Source organism: Pygoscelis adeliae, unplaced genomic scaffold (assembly GCF_000699105.1).
Source record: "Pygoscelis adeliae isolate BGI_AS28 unplaced genomic scaffold, ASM69910v1 Scaffold77, whole genome shotgun sequence".
Lineage (NCBI taxonomy): Eukaryota > Metazoa > Chordata > Aves > Sphenisciformes > Spheniscidae > Pygoscelis > Pygoscelis adeliae.
The window spans coordinates 8,393,446-8,408,676 of record NW_008825216.1 but is presented as its reverse complement, the minus strand read 5'-3'; the positions used below and the strand labels follow the sequence as shown (position 1 = coordinate 8,408,676).

The 15,231-nt window shown below is 40.8% G+C and overlaps 1 protein-coding gene across 1 annotated transcript in view; it reads right to left on the bottom strand.

Moving 5' to 3' along the window:
* Positions 1–15,231, bottom strand: part of RPS6KA2 (ribosomal protein S6 kinase, 90kDa, polypeptide 2) — a 174,675-nt gene that overhangs the window by 52,163 nt on the left and 107,281 nt on the right. Inside the window, exons 7-10 of the mRNA XM_009329210.1 lie at positions 11,718–11,755; positions 10,816–10,958; positions 2,699–2,769; positions 1,758–1,846 (exon numbers count right to left, since the gene is read on the bottom strand). Coding sequence (XP_009327485.1) covers positions 1,758–1,846; positions 2,699–2,769; positions 10,816–10,958; positions 11,718–11,755 — 341 coding nt within the window. The remainder of the gene's footprint in view (positions 1–1,757; positions 1,847–2,698; positions 2,770–10,815; positions 10,959–11,717; positions 11,756–15,231) is intronic.

Sequence of the window (15,231 nt, the reverse complement as noted above, 5' to 3'; positions counted from 1 at the left end):
GTGCTCTCCCCAGCGGCCGGGACAAGAGGCAGCCTGCTCCATACTGTCCTTGTCCGCAGGAGCCAGGCTCTCTCGGAAAACAGCTGAGCCACCACGCCTGACCTCTGTGTGAGGCGGGCGCTCCGGCTGCGTTGCTGCAGCCAGGCAGAAAACATCCATTCACCTAAAACGTGACAGTCTGATGGTGCTCAGTATAAAACAGAGGGCTGGAGTAGCCCATGTGCTGCCCCACCTGAAACAAGGAACAGAGCTACCAGAGCATGAAAAGGTCAAGCAGAAAGGCACAGAGCAGAGAGTCCATCTTCCACACGTGTGCGTGCACACCCATGTGTGCCTATGAGAAACTGCAGAAGCCATTGCTCAGGCAGATGGAGATGGAAGTGGGCTGTCAAGCGTTTCGTTCTCTGCCACCTGTCTGGCCGCTAATGCTGTGACTGCTACGCAGAGTACCAAATGCATTACACAGCAGACCTTCCGCAGCACTACCTCCAGCATTTGAGAAGTGAGTGTGGGTACTGCAAGAAGGAAAGAGGAACCTCTCTTGCATCTCTTTTCCTTTCCTCATCTCAGAACAAGCCATTTAGTAGTTTAGCTTTTTGCTTCTGACTTTACGGCTCCAATCTGAAATAATCTTACAAGCGTAAACAGTTGCAAGAGAGAACAGTAAATTGCTTTTCACAAGTCTCAGTATTTAAGTAGTCTATGCCATTCTCTAAAAGACAAGTCATTTATTAGCTGCCGAAACTCCCATGGATGGCAATGACAGTCAACCACATATTTAAATATGGCCCATCAGCTCTCTTCCTGTGATACAGTTTACAGAATTGAAGGATTAAATTCCTGCTCCTAAGGTCAATTCCTGTTCCTAAGGTCACAAAAAACCCAACAGAGGTACGAAAGAAAGGTTTGTCCCTCTCCTCTAGAAGCAAATTCTTCCCTTGTTCATCCGAAATGCAGAATATGAGGGCTGTGGGGAAAAAAGAAACCTCCAAGATTTTTCACAGAACTAGATATGATTTTTAAATGAAAAACAATACAGTGCTATTATCTTCATATCATTCACTTGATATGACTCTTCCACATAAAAAACTAAGACCAAATTTGCAATGAAAATGATGCACCAGGCATTGTCCACGACCTCTCCAAATGCAATGAATTTCTTGAAAAAGCTCCCAAACAAAGGTACAGATGGCATAAAATACATGACCCAATACATCCTTCTAGTTTATCACAATTTAAATAGGATTATTAATAAAGGGTGAAAACACATTAGTAAGAAAGGAGATAATACATTTAGGGTAATAAGAAAGCCTACTGTGAAAATGTTCCCAGCAAACAGAACGAGACAGCATCGAAACATGTTTGAGAATGGGAGAGACAAATTCTACTCCCTTTTTCTTCCCACCTCAGATTTGCAGCTAAATTATACAGAATTAAAAAGATACCTGTTTCTCGGTTCCCTATATTATCATTTGCAGCAGTTATCTTAAACCCTTCATAAATGCTGGTGGTTTGCTCTCCCTCTTCACGGAAAAATAAAATACAAGCTAATATCATGTTTTAGATTCAAATGGTTTGCTTGTGCTCTTTGCAAATTTCTCTAGTAATGCTCAAGGTTTAATATGCTCTGGGAAGGAATGCAAAATGCCGCATAATGAAGAGGATAACTATCAGGGAAGATGCTCCGAGAGAAATGATCACCACCTGACTAAGCAGAGTGCACATAACAAATGCCCCGATCAAATGCGCGTGCGTACCTAATCTGTTGGAGGGGTTCCTTTTGAAGAGGGCTCGCAGCAGGCTCTGGGCTTCTATACTCAAGAACTGCGGCATTCCCAGCTTGGCTCTGAAAGAACACAACACTTGAAAAGAAAGTAGATTTTTCAGAAATTTTCTCCATCCCACTGTGGTTTAAAAAGTGGAGTTGTAGTAGTCAGGATGGGCAGACAGATGAATTTGGTGACCAAAGGCTAGCGAAGCATAATGCAATACAGAGTGAGGACCTGATCTTGTTCTGTTGAAGTTAAAGAAGGTTTTACTACTGGCTTCAGTAGAAGTAGAGTAGATCTAATGAATCTCATAACATCTTTTGCAACCTAAATAGGTCATTTTCCTACAGAAGTTTTTTCACTTTTTTAGCTTGCTGGAATAAATTTGGGAATCAAGAGGAATTTAAACAAACAAACAAAACTTCATGAAAATAATGATACTAAATCACATATTGATTAAAGAGAATAAAACTTTTCCCTCGGTGATTCACTGCTACAGAGAAAAAATGTAATAGTGAGCAAAGATAAGCTTCAAATACTTACGTCTGCACTTAACATTAAATGAACAGGAAATTTGCAAAGGAAAAGATTTGAAACTTGGCAATGACATAACATAAGCTGTCCTGCAGAAATTTGACTGTTCCTACTTTTGTGTGGCTAATGACATCCTTTATTACAGAAAGTAAGATACATTTCTTTTGTAAGACCCACTCAGTAATTCACTTCCTACTATTTATGCTGAAGGCAATTTTAGAACCACAAGCAGGCATCAGCTGTGCCTGCCTTACCAAATTCATGCCTTACATAGCTTTGAAAAATGCATTATGCACATTATTATTCTCTACCCTTCATATACATAGGACCTACAGGCTGCCCGTAGGGTACAGTTAACTCATAGTTAGAGGAACGAAAGCAGTTTCGGTACTCACTTGAGAATGAGTGCCATTGTCTCCTTTCTGTCTTTTCCCTGGAAGGGTAATGATCCTGTCAGCATCTCAAACTGTGGAGTAAATCAAATGAGTGTTGAGATGGCCTGCATAGCCGATAGACACCACACCCACCTTCTATTTCCAACACAACTGAAAACTTGAGGAAAAGAAATGGTCCAACGGGCTGTACTTCAGAAAAAAATGACACAAGCAAGTCTGGGTTATGCACAACATGAATGACCAACATGACTGTTTCGTTCAAGAGTCTTGTTACAAACTGTTTACACTGATACTTGGGGTCAAGTTTTGGTATGTTTGGGAAGAAGTGTCATATATGCTGTTTCCTCCAGCACCTGTTTTATGGCCAATGCTGGAGATGAGATATTTGGCTGGAGGGACCCTTAGTCTGAATGGGTACGGCTGTTCTTAGGTGTTTGGCATGGACTGTGGTGCAAGGAAAATGGGTTCAACATGCCACTCCCCATCTTTTTAGCTTGAGTCAAACCACCTTTTTGATTGTATATTTGCACCACTTAGAGACACCACTGCTATACTTTGCAGGAGAAACATGCACAAACCCCACATTCTCAAGGCATTTGAGCGTGCTTTTTTCTCTCCCGCTTTGGTTCCCCTGGCTGTATGCAGTGATGAATTTTGCAAGTGTCACATTTAACTGAACCCAAATCTTAAAGCAAAACTCAGCAATCATCATCAATTATTTGCCTAACTCACACATGAAAACATCAAGCAGTTATGGTTCCTTTGATTATTTCCTTTGAAAGATTAGTGCTTTCAGTAAATTTGACAGGAATTTCACATTTGTAAAAACCAAAACAAACAAAGACGCTCGCCTAATATGGATTCAATACCAGGTCTTTCACGCAGCTCTTGTCACAGTGTTTCTCGAGGGTATGAGTGGGAGCTGGTTCTGCTGACTAAGGGATGATGAAGGTGATGCTTCACCAAACACAAAGACACCAAGAACATAATTCAGCCTGGGCACAAAGGAGGACAATGTCCATTGAGAGTAAGGAGAACAGTTACCTGCTTATGTCTGTGCCTCAGGCTTTGGATCTCTTCTACTATAATAAGTACCTACTACTTAATATTCATTGCTGTAATTAAATACCTGTTAAGGCAGGACAGACTCTGCAACCCTTATGTAGTTTTTGTACCTTATCACACAAGTAGCTTCACTGCTCTTAGGAAGCACATTTGTGAAAAAAGGATCTTTTCATTACCAAAACCCATGTCAGACTGCCCCACAGCCTGACTCTTCCCTTTTCCCAGATTAAATATAGCCATACCGTAAGAAAAATATAAGAAAACGTAAGAAAACTGTAACCGTGAATCTGTTATTTAAAACAGTTTTGGGAGGAGGGCAGAGGAGAGGTTTAGAACCCAGGTAACTAACTGACTATAATCAACTGAAGGATTAATCTGCATTAGTAACAAATTACTGCGAGGTAATAAAACACATAGTAGAAACAAGGAAAAAACACTTTTTAAAAGTGTGTATGGCTGACAATATAGCCAAGATTTGAAAAACGCAAATGTGTGAACTCCTGCTTGGTCTAGGAGAGTCAAGAGAAGAACTGCCTGGTACAGCTGGAGGAAAGCAGCTCATCTTCTAGAGAGAAACATGGTGGGGAAGAATTTTTAAAACTGCCTAACTGACACTGGAGCTCAGGCACCATTTTCAAAGTAATTCTGACCTATTAGAGCCTCAGTCCTGATAAAAGTGTTCAGATATACTGGGGATGAGGGCAGAGAACATTGCTTCCCAGGGCAGCAGCAGAAGTGGCACATACTGTACCAAACCCTCCTCACAATTTCTAAAGAGTTTACATTCAGGGTAAGTACCTAATGTTCACTTACACGTGCTCATGCTACTCTGTTATAATAAATCTAATTTAACAGCACTAACAATGACTGCTACAGCTCATTTACTTCGGCAGAAGTGGGCTTGACGCTGCTGATGCAGATGATACAGGTATAAGCAACTGCTTGGTCAGTGACTACGTGGGAAGAAGATGACTGTAGCTCCCGCCCACCATGATATCACAGGAAGATCTGCAAATGCACCACGGGTGCAAGGGGTCGAGAAACCTAAAGTCAAGAAATTCAGATGCAGGGTCCAAGAGGGGAGGAAGGAGGGAAAAAAGAAATTTAAGTTGTAGGATGGAGCAGGGGAAATGACTGTCCTGGAGGCTGCAGGGAATATTTACTGCGCTGCACTAATGGCTAGGACTTTGGTACCACGTGTCTCCAATTACGCAGGTCTAATGTTGAGATTAATTCAGATTCAGAAGAAATGCACTTAACATCAATATTTAAAGTGAAAGGCAGCTACAATGAGTTAAATGTACCAGAGCTTTTTACTTCAATGAACTCAACTGAGCAGCAGTTGGAAGAAAGCACTGGTTTCTCAATTGCAGTCCTGATTACATCTGTTGAAGGTTAAAAATGAAATAACAAGACTAAAAAAAAAAAAAAAAAAGAAATAGTTCATCTCATCAGTTAAAGCTACCGCTTTACTGCACAACAACACGTTTTCCCACTTATTTTTTCAAAAAATCAAGAATCTCGCTAAACCTAAACATGCAAACAGAAGTGAGCACTTGCTGCTAACATCCTTCCACATAAATACAGAGTTGTATGGGTCACAGCAGGTTGACAAGGAGCTGAGCCTAGGTGTGAAGAAACTCTGTAGGATTTTTGGCTATTAAAGCAGACTCTATAGTCCTCGCAGCAGACTCAGTTTTCACCCTCCCCACTTCCCCATCTGTATAAGTCATCTGTTTGCTCCTTGCCTCCCAATGATTTGCTTCTTGGGTATTCTGGAGGGCCACCTTCTGTTAGCCAGTACTTCAGAAGGCTTTGCCTCCCTCCAATCTTGACTTCCTTTCTGTACCAATATTCAGAAAGAAAGGCAAATATTCCCTGTTCCAGTTCAGCTGCCTATTAAGAGAACCACAGAATTAAAGCTCAATGGGAAGGGGCCTCTGGGGTCACCTAATCCAGCCCCTGCTTAGGTCTCAATATACACTGCAGTGCTTCCTTTCTCTAGTTTTCAGGGCAATTGCCACTTTCAGTAGGCAAAACACCAGCACTGGAGATCCCAGAAGATACACATGTGGGAAGACCTTGGGAAAGAGGGACGCATTTCCTGAGGGAAAGGATTCAAGAAGTGACCCTGGTAGGTCATTGAGAAAGATAATGAACAAGAAAAAAATCCACAGCCTGGGGTAATTGCCAGATGAATCTTCCTAGCAGATGGAAGGAGAGCAGATTGTGCAAATTACTTCAGCCCAAGTCTGCTAAAGTATTGTGAGCCTAGGACAAAATTCAGGGTTACAAAGGAACTTAATACCACTCAGTTTGGGAGAGCAGAGAGAGACACTCTTGTCAGGACTTGCCGGGTTCCCCTCTCAACACTTCCAGTCATTTTCCAGGTAGCTGGGAGCCAGTCAGCCACTCAGTTTTACCATTTGTAAAATGCATTAAGTATTTTCCATTATTAGCCAGGTGTGAAGCATGAGTTAGTGTTTACAAAGGGTTTGAATGCCTTCACATAGCAGCTAGCACAAACATTCAAAATACTGTTCATGAAGACCATCCCTTGCACTGGGAATAAAACAAGTGTTATGACGGGATTTTGTAAAAGAAGCTCGTATTGCTTTGATGTCTCGTATTGATTTTTCCAAGGCCACTGTACAGTTACCAGAAAATTACTACAGAGCTGACTACTTCGTCTGGATACCAAAAGGCTATTTTCTTTCCTCGTGAAGACTTCACTACTTACACATTCACTACATCACTGCTAACAAATATAAACACATTCATTTTTATTTGGGACTGCCTAGTGAGTCATCACACCCCTTCTTTCTCTAATTATATTCCCCCCTCTGCTCAGATGACTCTCAAAGGTGTACAGTGGGGTTTTTTTCCTGAACTGAAACAGATACAACTTCCATGAGGTCTGTGGCCTTGTAAATCAGCTGGTACGATGAACTACAAAACCACTGCTTTGAGAGGCCTTCCAAGAGACTTGTGCGTGTTATATTGTGCAGACCAGTTTATTTGGGCTTCAGTGATGGCAGTGTGGGCATCAAGGCTCTTGCAGCGCAGCTGAAAAGGTATTAGTCATATACATGACTTTTTAACAATTTAAGTCAATCGCTTGTTAGTGCAGATCTCTTGATGCAAAGCTTTTGCAGAGTATGTCCTATCCAAAATCTCCAATGCAATGAGTAAGATGCAGGAAGGCAGAAAATGAAATTTGTCCGGTCATGATAAACCACATAGATTCACCAGCACAAACTTTTAATTGGGTCCCAGCAGTTATCATCACATACTAAATGAGAGGTAGGTACTGTCCTCTGGAATGCTTGGAAAGGGTGAATTTCAAGATTTGTATAACTATACCCGTTGACACATACTAAGCTACCATAAAACAATTCAAACAAACTGAGCAGCAAACAAACAGAGCAGATAACAGTTTTGGTTTTGTGGCCTGTGTCGAAGACTTAGCTGGTGGTAAATGAAGTTCTACTGTTGTTGATAGTAAAACTCCCACTGACTAATAATTAATAACATAGTTAATAACTAATTAGTAAGACAAGACCAGAATTTCATCTTTCTCAGATAAGTTTGTTTTGATATTAATAATCACAACATGCCACAATTAATGTCACCTTCAAGGATCATTCAGTTTGATTGTAGCCTGTGCCCTGGTCAATGCAGGTTGGCAAGGAGCTATTAGCACAACCCGACTCTTCGTACTGTAGCATTAATCCCTCTTCACAGAATAAAATAGACAAGAGAGTGTTTGGTTGCTCTTCTGGCTAGGTTACAGGCCACTGTATCACTATCTGCCTCATACATTACCTCTATTGACCAAAATTTTAGGTATGAAAATTACACTATCACATTCACTTCCTTTCAGTTTGTGGATATGCCACCAACTGGTATATTTTCTTTGTATATTTCACATAATACTGTAAATTACTTAGAGAGAAATGCTAATAAATCATTTGGATACCATTTAATTCTCTTCAGTTTTTCAGACTGGCAGAAAAACAGCTTCCCTAACAGAACATACAAGTGACAGACCAATGAAAACAAGGAGAGATGAGCAGAGTGAAAGACAGCACCAAAAAATCCTCCTGCACTTTTAGTGTATGGAAATACCCTTTTTCTGCCCCAATCAGTTAATTGTTAAAAAGGAAAAAAGATTGAACTGATTAAAGCTATTTTTCTCTAAGATGTCTGGTAGCATTCAAAGGCTTAAAGAATTAGCTTACAGTTAAAATGATTTTACTCTCTTTAACTCATCTCCTTTTACATGGATTCTTATCTTTTCTAATTCTAATACATTGAATCCTGGGGGGAGGGGATGAAAAGAGAGATGGAGGGAAAAAAAGAAGAAAGCCTAGCAAAAAACAGGTGGGAAGGAGCCAAGTTCATTAGCAGGTGAAAGAAAAACAATCTATGCACCACATACACCGTCATGTCTTTTTAACTGGAGACAGACAGTGAGAAGGCACAGCTATCCTCCAGAACTAAACATATAATAAAAAAATTTAAAGGGTTGGGATATATTTATTATATGACACACAACCTATTGATTTTCCTGTATAAACATATGTGGTTCAGAAGTGCTGAGCATCCACAAATGGATTTGTGGCCATAGAAGATAAGCTTTTTAATTCTTTTAAATTCAGGTAATAAATTATTTACTTAGATTAACTGCTGTCAACCAGCTAGATCAGTGATGCAGGCTCTCCCCACACCAAATTTTCACTAGTTTTCACATTGCTTCCTATCCTTACTTCCTTTGGTGACACAGTTGTCTACTGAGGGTAAACAACATTTAAACACACTCTATGGATTGTGGGCTGTAGTGTAATATATAGCTACCTAAAATAGCTTCAGTACCACAGGAAATGGAGCTATATTAGAAGAGCAGGTTGCTATGTTAATTTATGCTTCTGTCCTGGTTCTGCAGGGGAGCCGTGATAACCATGGTGAGGTGCAACGTGAGGCACAGCTGCAGTGCTGCGCTGCGTTGCCTTGCCCGTTAGTGGCCATGCACTGAGCACTTGGGTAGACCTGCAGCCTGCACACTTCAGGAGAGAGCAGCATCTCCTTCATTATCTGAACATATCCCTGAGAGAGTAATAAATGCTCAAGGGACAGCACTATGCTTGATAAAATGATGCTAGGAATAACTGCTTCAAAAAACCTACAGCGTTCACATAGCTTTTAAAAAATCACAGCATCACAAAACAACTTCTCCTTGATCTTCCCTTCATCCTCCTCAGCAGCAATGGCACCACAGACTGAAGAGGCTGGACGGGTGCGGGAGGGAGCAGGTTAGCGCCCGAAGACCTAATTTTAGATGGCTGGTGTGTGGTGGATTCAACAGCTCTCTGAAAAACTTTCCTGACACTGCATCCCAATGTCAAATACTGCAGCACTCAGAAGGATGTTATTGGGTCCTTCTCATAAGCCAAGCAGCTCCACTGTAGTTATTAGATATCTCTTGCAGAGCTCTTCCTGGAAAGTGTTTTCCAGGGCCTCACTTGTTAAGCAGTGGGGAGCTTTCTTCTACTTTCCAGGCAAACTATATTTCATAATGAGTTTATTCCTATCTGCTCTCAGGGAAACATTACTCTCTAGCCTAAATCGCTCCTTTCTCTCTGTGGTGTTTTTCCCTGTGATGTATTCATAGATGGTATAGGTACTATACCATCTTTGGACCATTATTGGACTAATAAGCATCTTCAATTAATGAATTTCCCCTGCAATGCTGTATCAAATACTTTATTATAACGGAGGCACATGAGATCCACTTCATTTACTTTGTTTAGAAAAAGATGGCTACCTTATCAAGTAAAATATCAGATTAATCTAGCACGACTGCTTTTTGGTAAATTCATGTTGTAACTAACTTTTAATTGAATTCCATGTATAAAAAATGAATTAGCACAGTTACAAATATTGATTCCATTTAAACTACCTCCAGAATATCTTGCAGGACTCTTAAAAGTTAAGCAACAGTGCGGAAAAATTGCTATTTTTGTATAGTGTTGGGGAATGGGCCTTCTTGCCCTCCGTGCCAGATACTCCTCAGTCACAAATTACCACCTCTGAGCAGTCACAATTAGAATTTCCCCTTCAATAGTTAATCCAATGCAAAGACATGTAAGAAAAAGATGAATTCCTAACTATTCCTTTGTGTCAATTGATAGATTTGTGTCTGCTTCTGGTGATTTCCTCCCTGTGAAGAGAAGTTATTTTAGAACTGTTTCACATATGTCAGTTTAAAACCAGCTTCAGCATGCACTCAGGACAAAGCAAATATCCCAAACTAGTCATAATCAAGACAGAGCAAAATGGTACAGAAGAAGAAAAGAGGATGACATGGTGCCTGTATGTATTTGTTTTCTTTTCCCACCAGGAGAAAAGAGAGGTTCTTGAGTGACAGTCTCCCACCAGCTAATAAGATTGACTAGAAATCCAGTGCCAGATAGTCCAAAAACTACCTGATTCTCATTAGTGGAACAAGAATCAGCGATGTTGATGTGAAGAAGATAGATGAATGGTAAAAGAACCACTGAGGTCCTGTGAAACATTCAGAGTGCCCTCTAAAATATGTCCTTTTTAATCTATATTTTGCAGAAAGAGGGAGTAAACGTCTGAGTTTCTCTAAGAGGATATCCCTAACCTCTAAAAATTGCTGCCTGGGGAATTGTTTCCTAACAGGAACTACGTTAGTAGCTAGGCAGATGTTTCTTCTGAAATGTTTGAGCTCTTCTGAGCTTGCCCTGCCCTGTTTCTGTGGAATGGAAATATTCATGGCTCTGCTCTCACCAACAGAGACAGCAAAGGACTGTGAGAAGGAAGAGAGAGAATCTGGGGCCAAATGCTACCTCATATACTTGCCAGGAGCAGCTGGTTCCCTATCGCTGATGCCATGAAAACGATTAAGCAATCACTACACATCTACTTCCCTATCGATCCTTAATTGCTGAAAGCGGTACTTTTTATCTGAGGGTTCTGATCACTCCTACAGCCACCCCTCCAACAAACAAACATGACTTTTCCATTACCATGAGTACGCCGAAAGACCACCAGTCAGCGCTCTGCGTGTGTCCCCGGCGGTTGACCACCTCTGGGGCCATATACTCTATTGTCCCACAGAATGAATACGCTCTCTTGTCATGGTCGATGGCTTCTTTACTCAGACCAAAATCTAAATAAATTGAAACAAAAAAGACTTGTCAGGTCTTATTTACATTTTTGGCCACTTAAACTGTTCAAACAAAACACACCCACCAGCCGATGAAGCACCCTTCTGTCTGCATGCAGAAAGGCCACAGGCACGTGTGCGGTGAAGCCCTGCCTACGTGGAGTCCCTGCCTACGTGGAGTGCCTGGCTGGTGTTTGTTAAGATGTCCTGAAAGTACGTGTATCATTTTCTCTGTTCAGAATGAGGTTCTGGCCCAAAGCAGAAGAGAGAGTTTAAGTAGACAGAAATACATAGTTCAGGTTTGGTGAAGACAATGCCGGTAAGGATCCTTGCTCAGATAACCAAAGCATTAGGAATAATAATCCCAGATGGGCAACAGTGAAAAGGATGGCCAGACAGCACCTCCAGGGCAGCAAAGGGATGTCTTTCCAGGTGTCCTCTGCACAGTGATAATTCAGAGAATTTAATCTGGAGTAAGCAGTCATACTGGAAGCACCCTTCAATCCATGGTGGTAGGCAGCCAAGCCTGCATGCTTCACACCAGTCAGGAGTACAATTTTACCAGGAAAACACTATGTTCTCCATCTGCTGTGCAGCACGGGTGCTTGATGAATTGCCAGAGAAGAGAACCCCAACACTCAGACTCTTCTGGCTTCTGAGTTTTTGTAAGCAAACTCTTTTCACGCAAAGATCAAGATGCACGGAACACACTGCAGCAAAAAACCCAGCCTGTAGACATTAAGTTTTCCATTCCTCACGTACCTGTTATCTTAATGTGGCCCTCTTCATCAAGAAGAATGCTGTAAAGCAAAAAAGCAAACATTCATTCATTAGGCAGGCACAGAGTGCAGTTAATAAACATGAATAAAACATGTTTAAGACAGGTAAGGAGATATGCAAGACTCAAATACATGTGTAAACAAACCCCCAGTGGATTATATGCCTCCAGAAAGAAAAATGATCCTCAAAGGCCCGTCTAATCTCATGTCTGAAGCACACACGGCCTGCGGCAGTTGCACAGGGAGCCTCCTCCAGCATGCTCAGGCTGGGCATGCAAACTGAGCTCAGAAAGAACAGGGTGTTCAAAGCCAACAACTGCAGAGTATCTGCTTCCAGCAGGAGAAGGAGCTACAGGTTTTCTGCTCTTCTCATAATACTAAATGCAAGCACACAAATAATCAGGGCTTGGACTTACTGGACCTAAAATTAACTCCAAAGGTAGACACGTTCATGCTGAAGCAATAAAAGTGATTGTAGAGCATAATGACTAGTCACAGCCTAACTGCATGGATCCCAGCCCCTGCTAATTTATTCTGCCCAGAAGCATAAATGAAAATTCAGCCTGGAAGCCAAGTTCAAGTGTTCTCACGTTTGACACCTGCCAACATATTTTATTCTCACAAAGGCACTCCAACATTTCTGTGAGAAAAATGACTGTAGTTCACAAAAAGCATTGCTAGTTTTTATGGAAACAAGAAGGAACACTGAAACTGGAAAATAATGATTTTTGGTAACTCTTCTGCCTATAAATACCGATACAGTAATGAGGGTGGTGTCTCTTCAGTTCTAGTTAGATTTAGTATATTTCTCTTTTTCAAAACGGTCTAGCGAGGTGTCAGCTATTTTTATATTCTCCTTCTCTTAGAGAGTCACTTTAATCCAATTATTCAGGAAGAAAATAAGACAGAAGTGAAACAAACACATTGGGATACACTTTTGTGAAAGGTTGTCTCTGTACTGAAACATAATTGAAAAGAGATGATCTTCTGTCATTCGTTTGTGTGTTTAGAAGAGACTATTACTGTGTCATTCAACAAAAGCCAGCAGCTGAGTTACTGCTATGTGTTCAATAATTAAAGCTTTTTCTTCTTGATAAAAGCATCTTTACCTCTATTCTTTCTCCCCAGATTTCTTGAAGAGGCATAATTTTCAAGGACTAGCCTATAACAGGCATGTTATAAATGTATTTTTGTGACTGCAATCCCTAAACGAGAGGCTTGTGCTTCAGAAGAGACCAGAATAAAACACCTGCCAGGGTGGAAGTGAGCGTGAACGTATGAACTCCACAGACCTGGCTCTGGAAAAACGGCAAGGGGGAGTACAGCTCACAGAAATCACCCAGAATTTTGCCCCACACCCAGGAAGCTCCTGTGAATAACAATGCAATTCAAAGGTTGTGGGATTTTCCCCAGAAACATCGATTTTGTATTTCATAGATTTCCTACTGAAAATCCATGCTGCTTTTCTATGTATACAAGATACGTTTTTCATACCTTTGCCCTCATTAGAGGGTTCATACCTTACCCTCATTAAAGGGATGGAGGCAATACCAACGCAGCTATCAGACTGATAATGCTGTCTTAGGTTAAGTGAGCCAGAAGCATACAACAGACTTTCTCACACCAAATGTCTGCATGAGCACTAAAATGAACGGATCCCGGTTTCCTATGGATGTGCATCCTATATGCCCTAAAACTTGGTCTACAGTTCCCTCCTCTGTCTCATGTTCCCTAACCACCCTTAGGGTGCCCGCAGCTGCCTGCAGCTTCCCCTGTGCAGCTGCCCCTGGCAGCACCCTTTGGACAGCTGGGTGTTTCCACATTTGCCATCTGCCAACACATATAACGCTACGGTTATGAACTGAAAATTACATTTGATGTAAAAAGAAAATAATATGCTAACAGTGAGAAAAAAGATAACTGTTGCACTGAATTAGCTTAGAGTGACATTAAGAAGCAAATAACAATGTACCTGCTTCTGAACATCCGAATTACAACAAATAGTTGTCCTTTGACTGTAGAAGCAAACTTACTATCTGATGATCATACTTTCTGTCTTCTCTTTTTATCTTTATCGCTTTACAGTCCCTTTTTATCTCACACTGTCCGTAGTAGAAATTCTGTTGTGACAATCACAATTACTTTAGCTATGGTTTGCAGGATCAGCTAATCTGAAATAAGCTAGTATTATTTTGCGGAAGGGAAAAAAGAACCAGAAGTTGTTAATGTGATTCAGGCTTGAGAAAAATCTTTCCTCTAAATCAATGTTTTGAAATTATAAAAAAACATAAGAAGTAGACTACTCTTAAATGTTAAACTAGGCTATAATCCCATTGAGTGATAGCCTTTCACTACGAGATTTTTCAATTTTATTTGTTCAGTTTAAGGTTCGAGTGTGTTTACAGGATATTATCATTGTCAACCTGTTTTTTATTTCACAACAATAACAACATTTTAGCCTCAGGATCATCCCACAAACATTCAAACTGCTTTCATTGACCTCAGCTTAAAAGTATGCTTTGAGAAAATAAAGGCTGAAAATCTCCACATTAGAGGCTGGGAAACTAAGCTAGTAGCAGGGGAATGACATACTCCAAGTTACAGGAGAAGCTTATAGCAGAGCTCGGACCGCAAAGTCCTTAGTTTTTTTGCTACAACTTTAGCACAGGGATAAAAAATCTTTGTTACTAGTTGTTGACATTATTTTATAGTGACTCTTAAATCAAGGCTATAGCAATTCTCTCCCATTTTTCTCTCTCTACTTTTAGTTTTGAGTCATGTCTTTTAGGCTTCACTTTGAACTCCAATATACCCAAATCATTGTGAAGTTCTGCCAAATTTATTAAAGCTGGAACTCTGGGGTTTTTTTGACGATTTAAGTTTCTTTCCACGTCAGCTCAGTTGTACAGAAAATTCAATCCACACTTTATGTTTTTTGGAAATTGTAGCCAGAATTTCAGGTTGGAAAGAAAACCTAAAACTTCATAAAGAGTGTTTAAATTGATTGCAGGCTTTGTTATGAACGTGGCAGATAGAGTGAAGTATTCAAATGTCTCCCAAAGAGATGAAGATTCTCACAAACTGTCCACCTTTTGTGACATTTCAGTGTTTGCACGACCACATACTATCTCACCACGCTGAACAGTCTTACGCAAAACTCGTCTCTGCTGTAGCTTCATTGACTGCTTACTTGATGGAAGACGGTGGTGATTTTCCACCAAAAGTCTTTGTCCTTTACTGATTCTCAGATCTTCCCTCTCTACACAGGGCAGCTACATTAATGAATGAATTGCCACGGTTTACAACATGCTGCATTAAGCAGCGGTGGTTTGGGTTTTTTAAATATAGTTCAACAATTCAGGAGTTGTTATATGAGCAGTTATATGAGCTGTCCCTCGCACAGACAGCTGAGGGCATTACAATGTAAGCCGCTCCTTGTTAATCAAAGCCCCTGCGACAGAACTGTATCAAGGTGCATCTGGGTACCTGGAGATAGA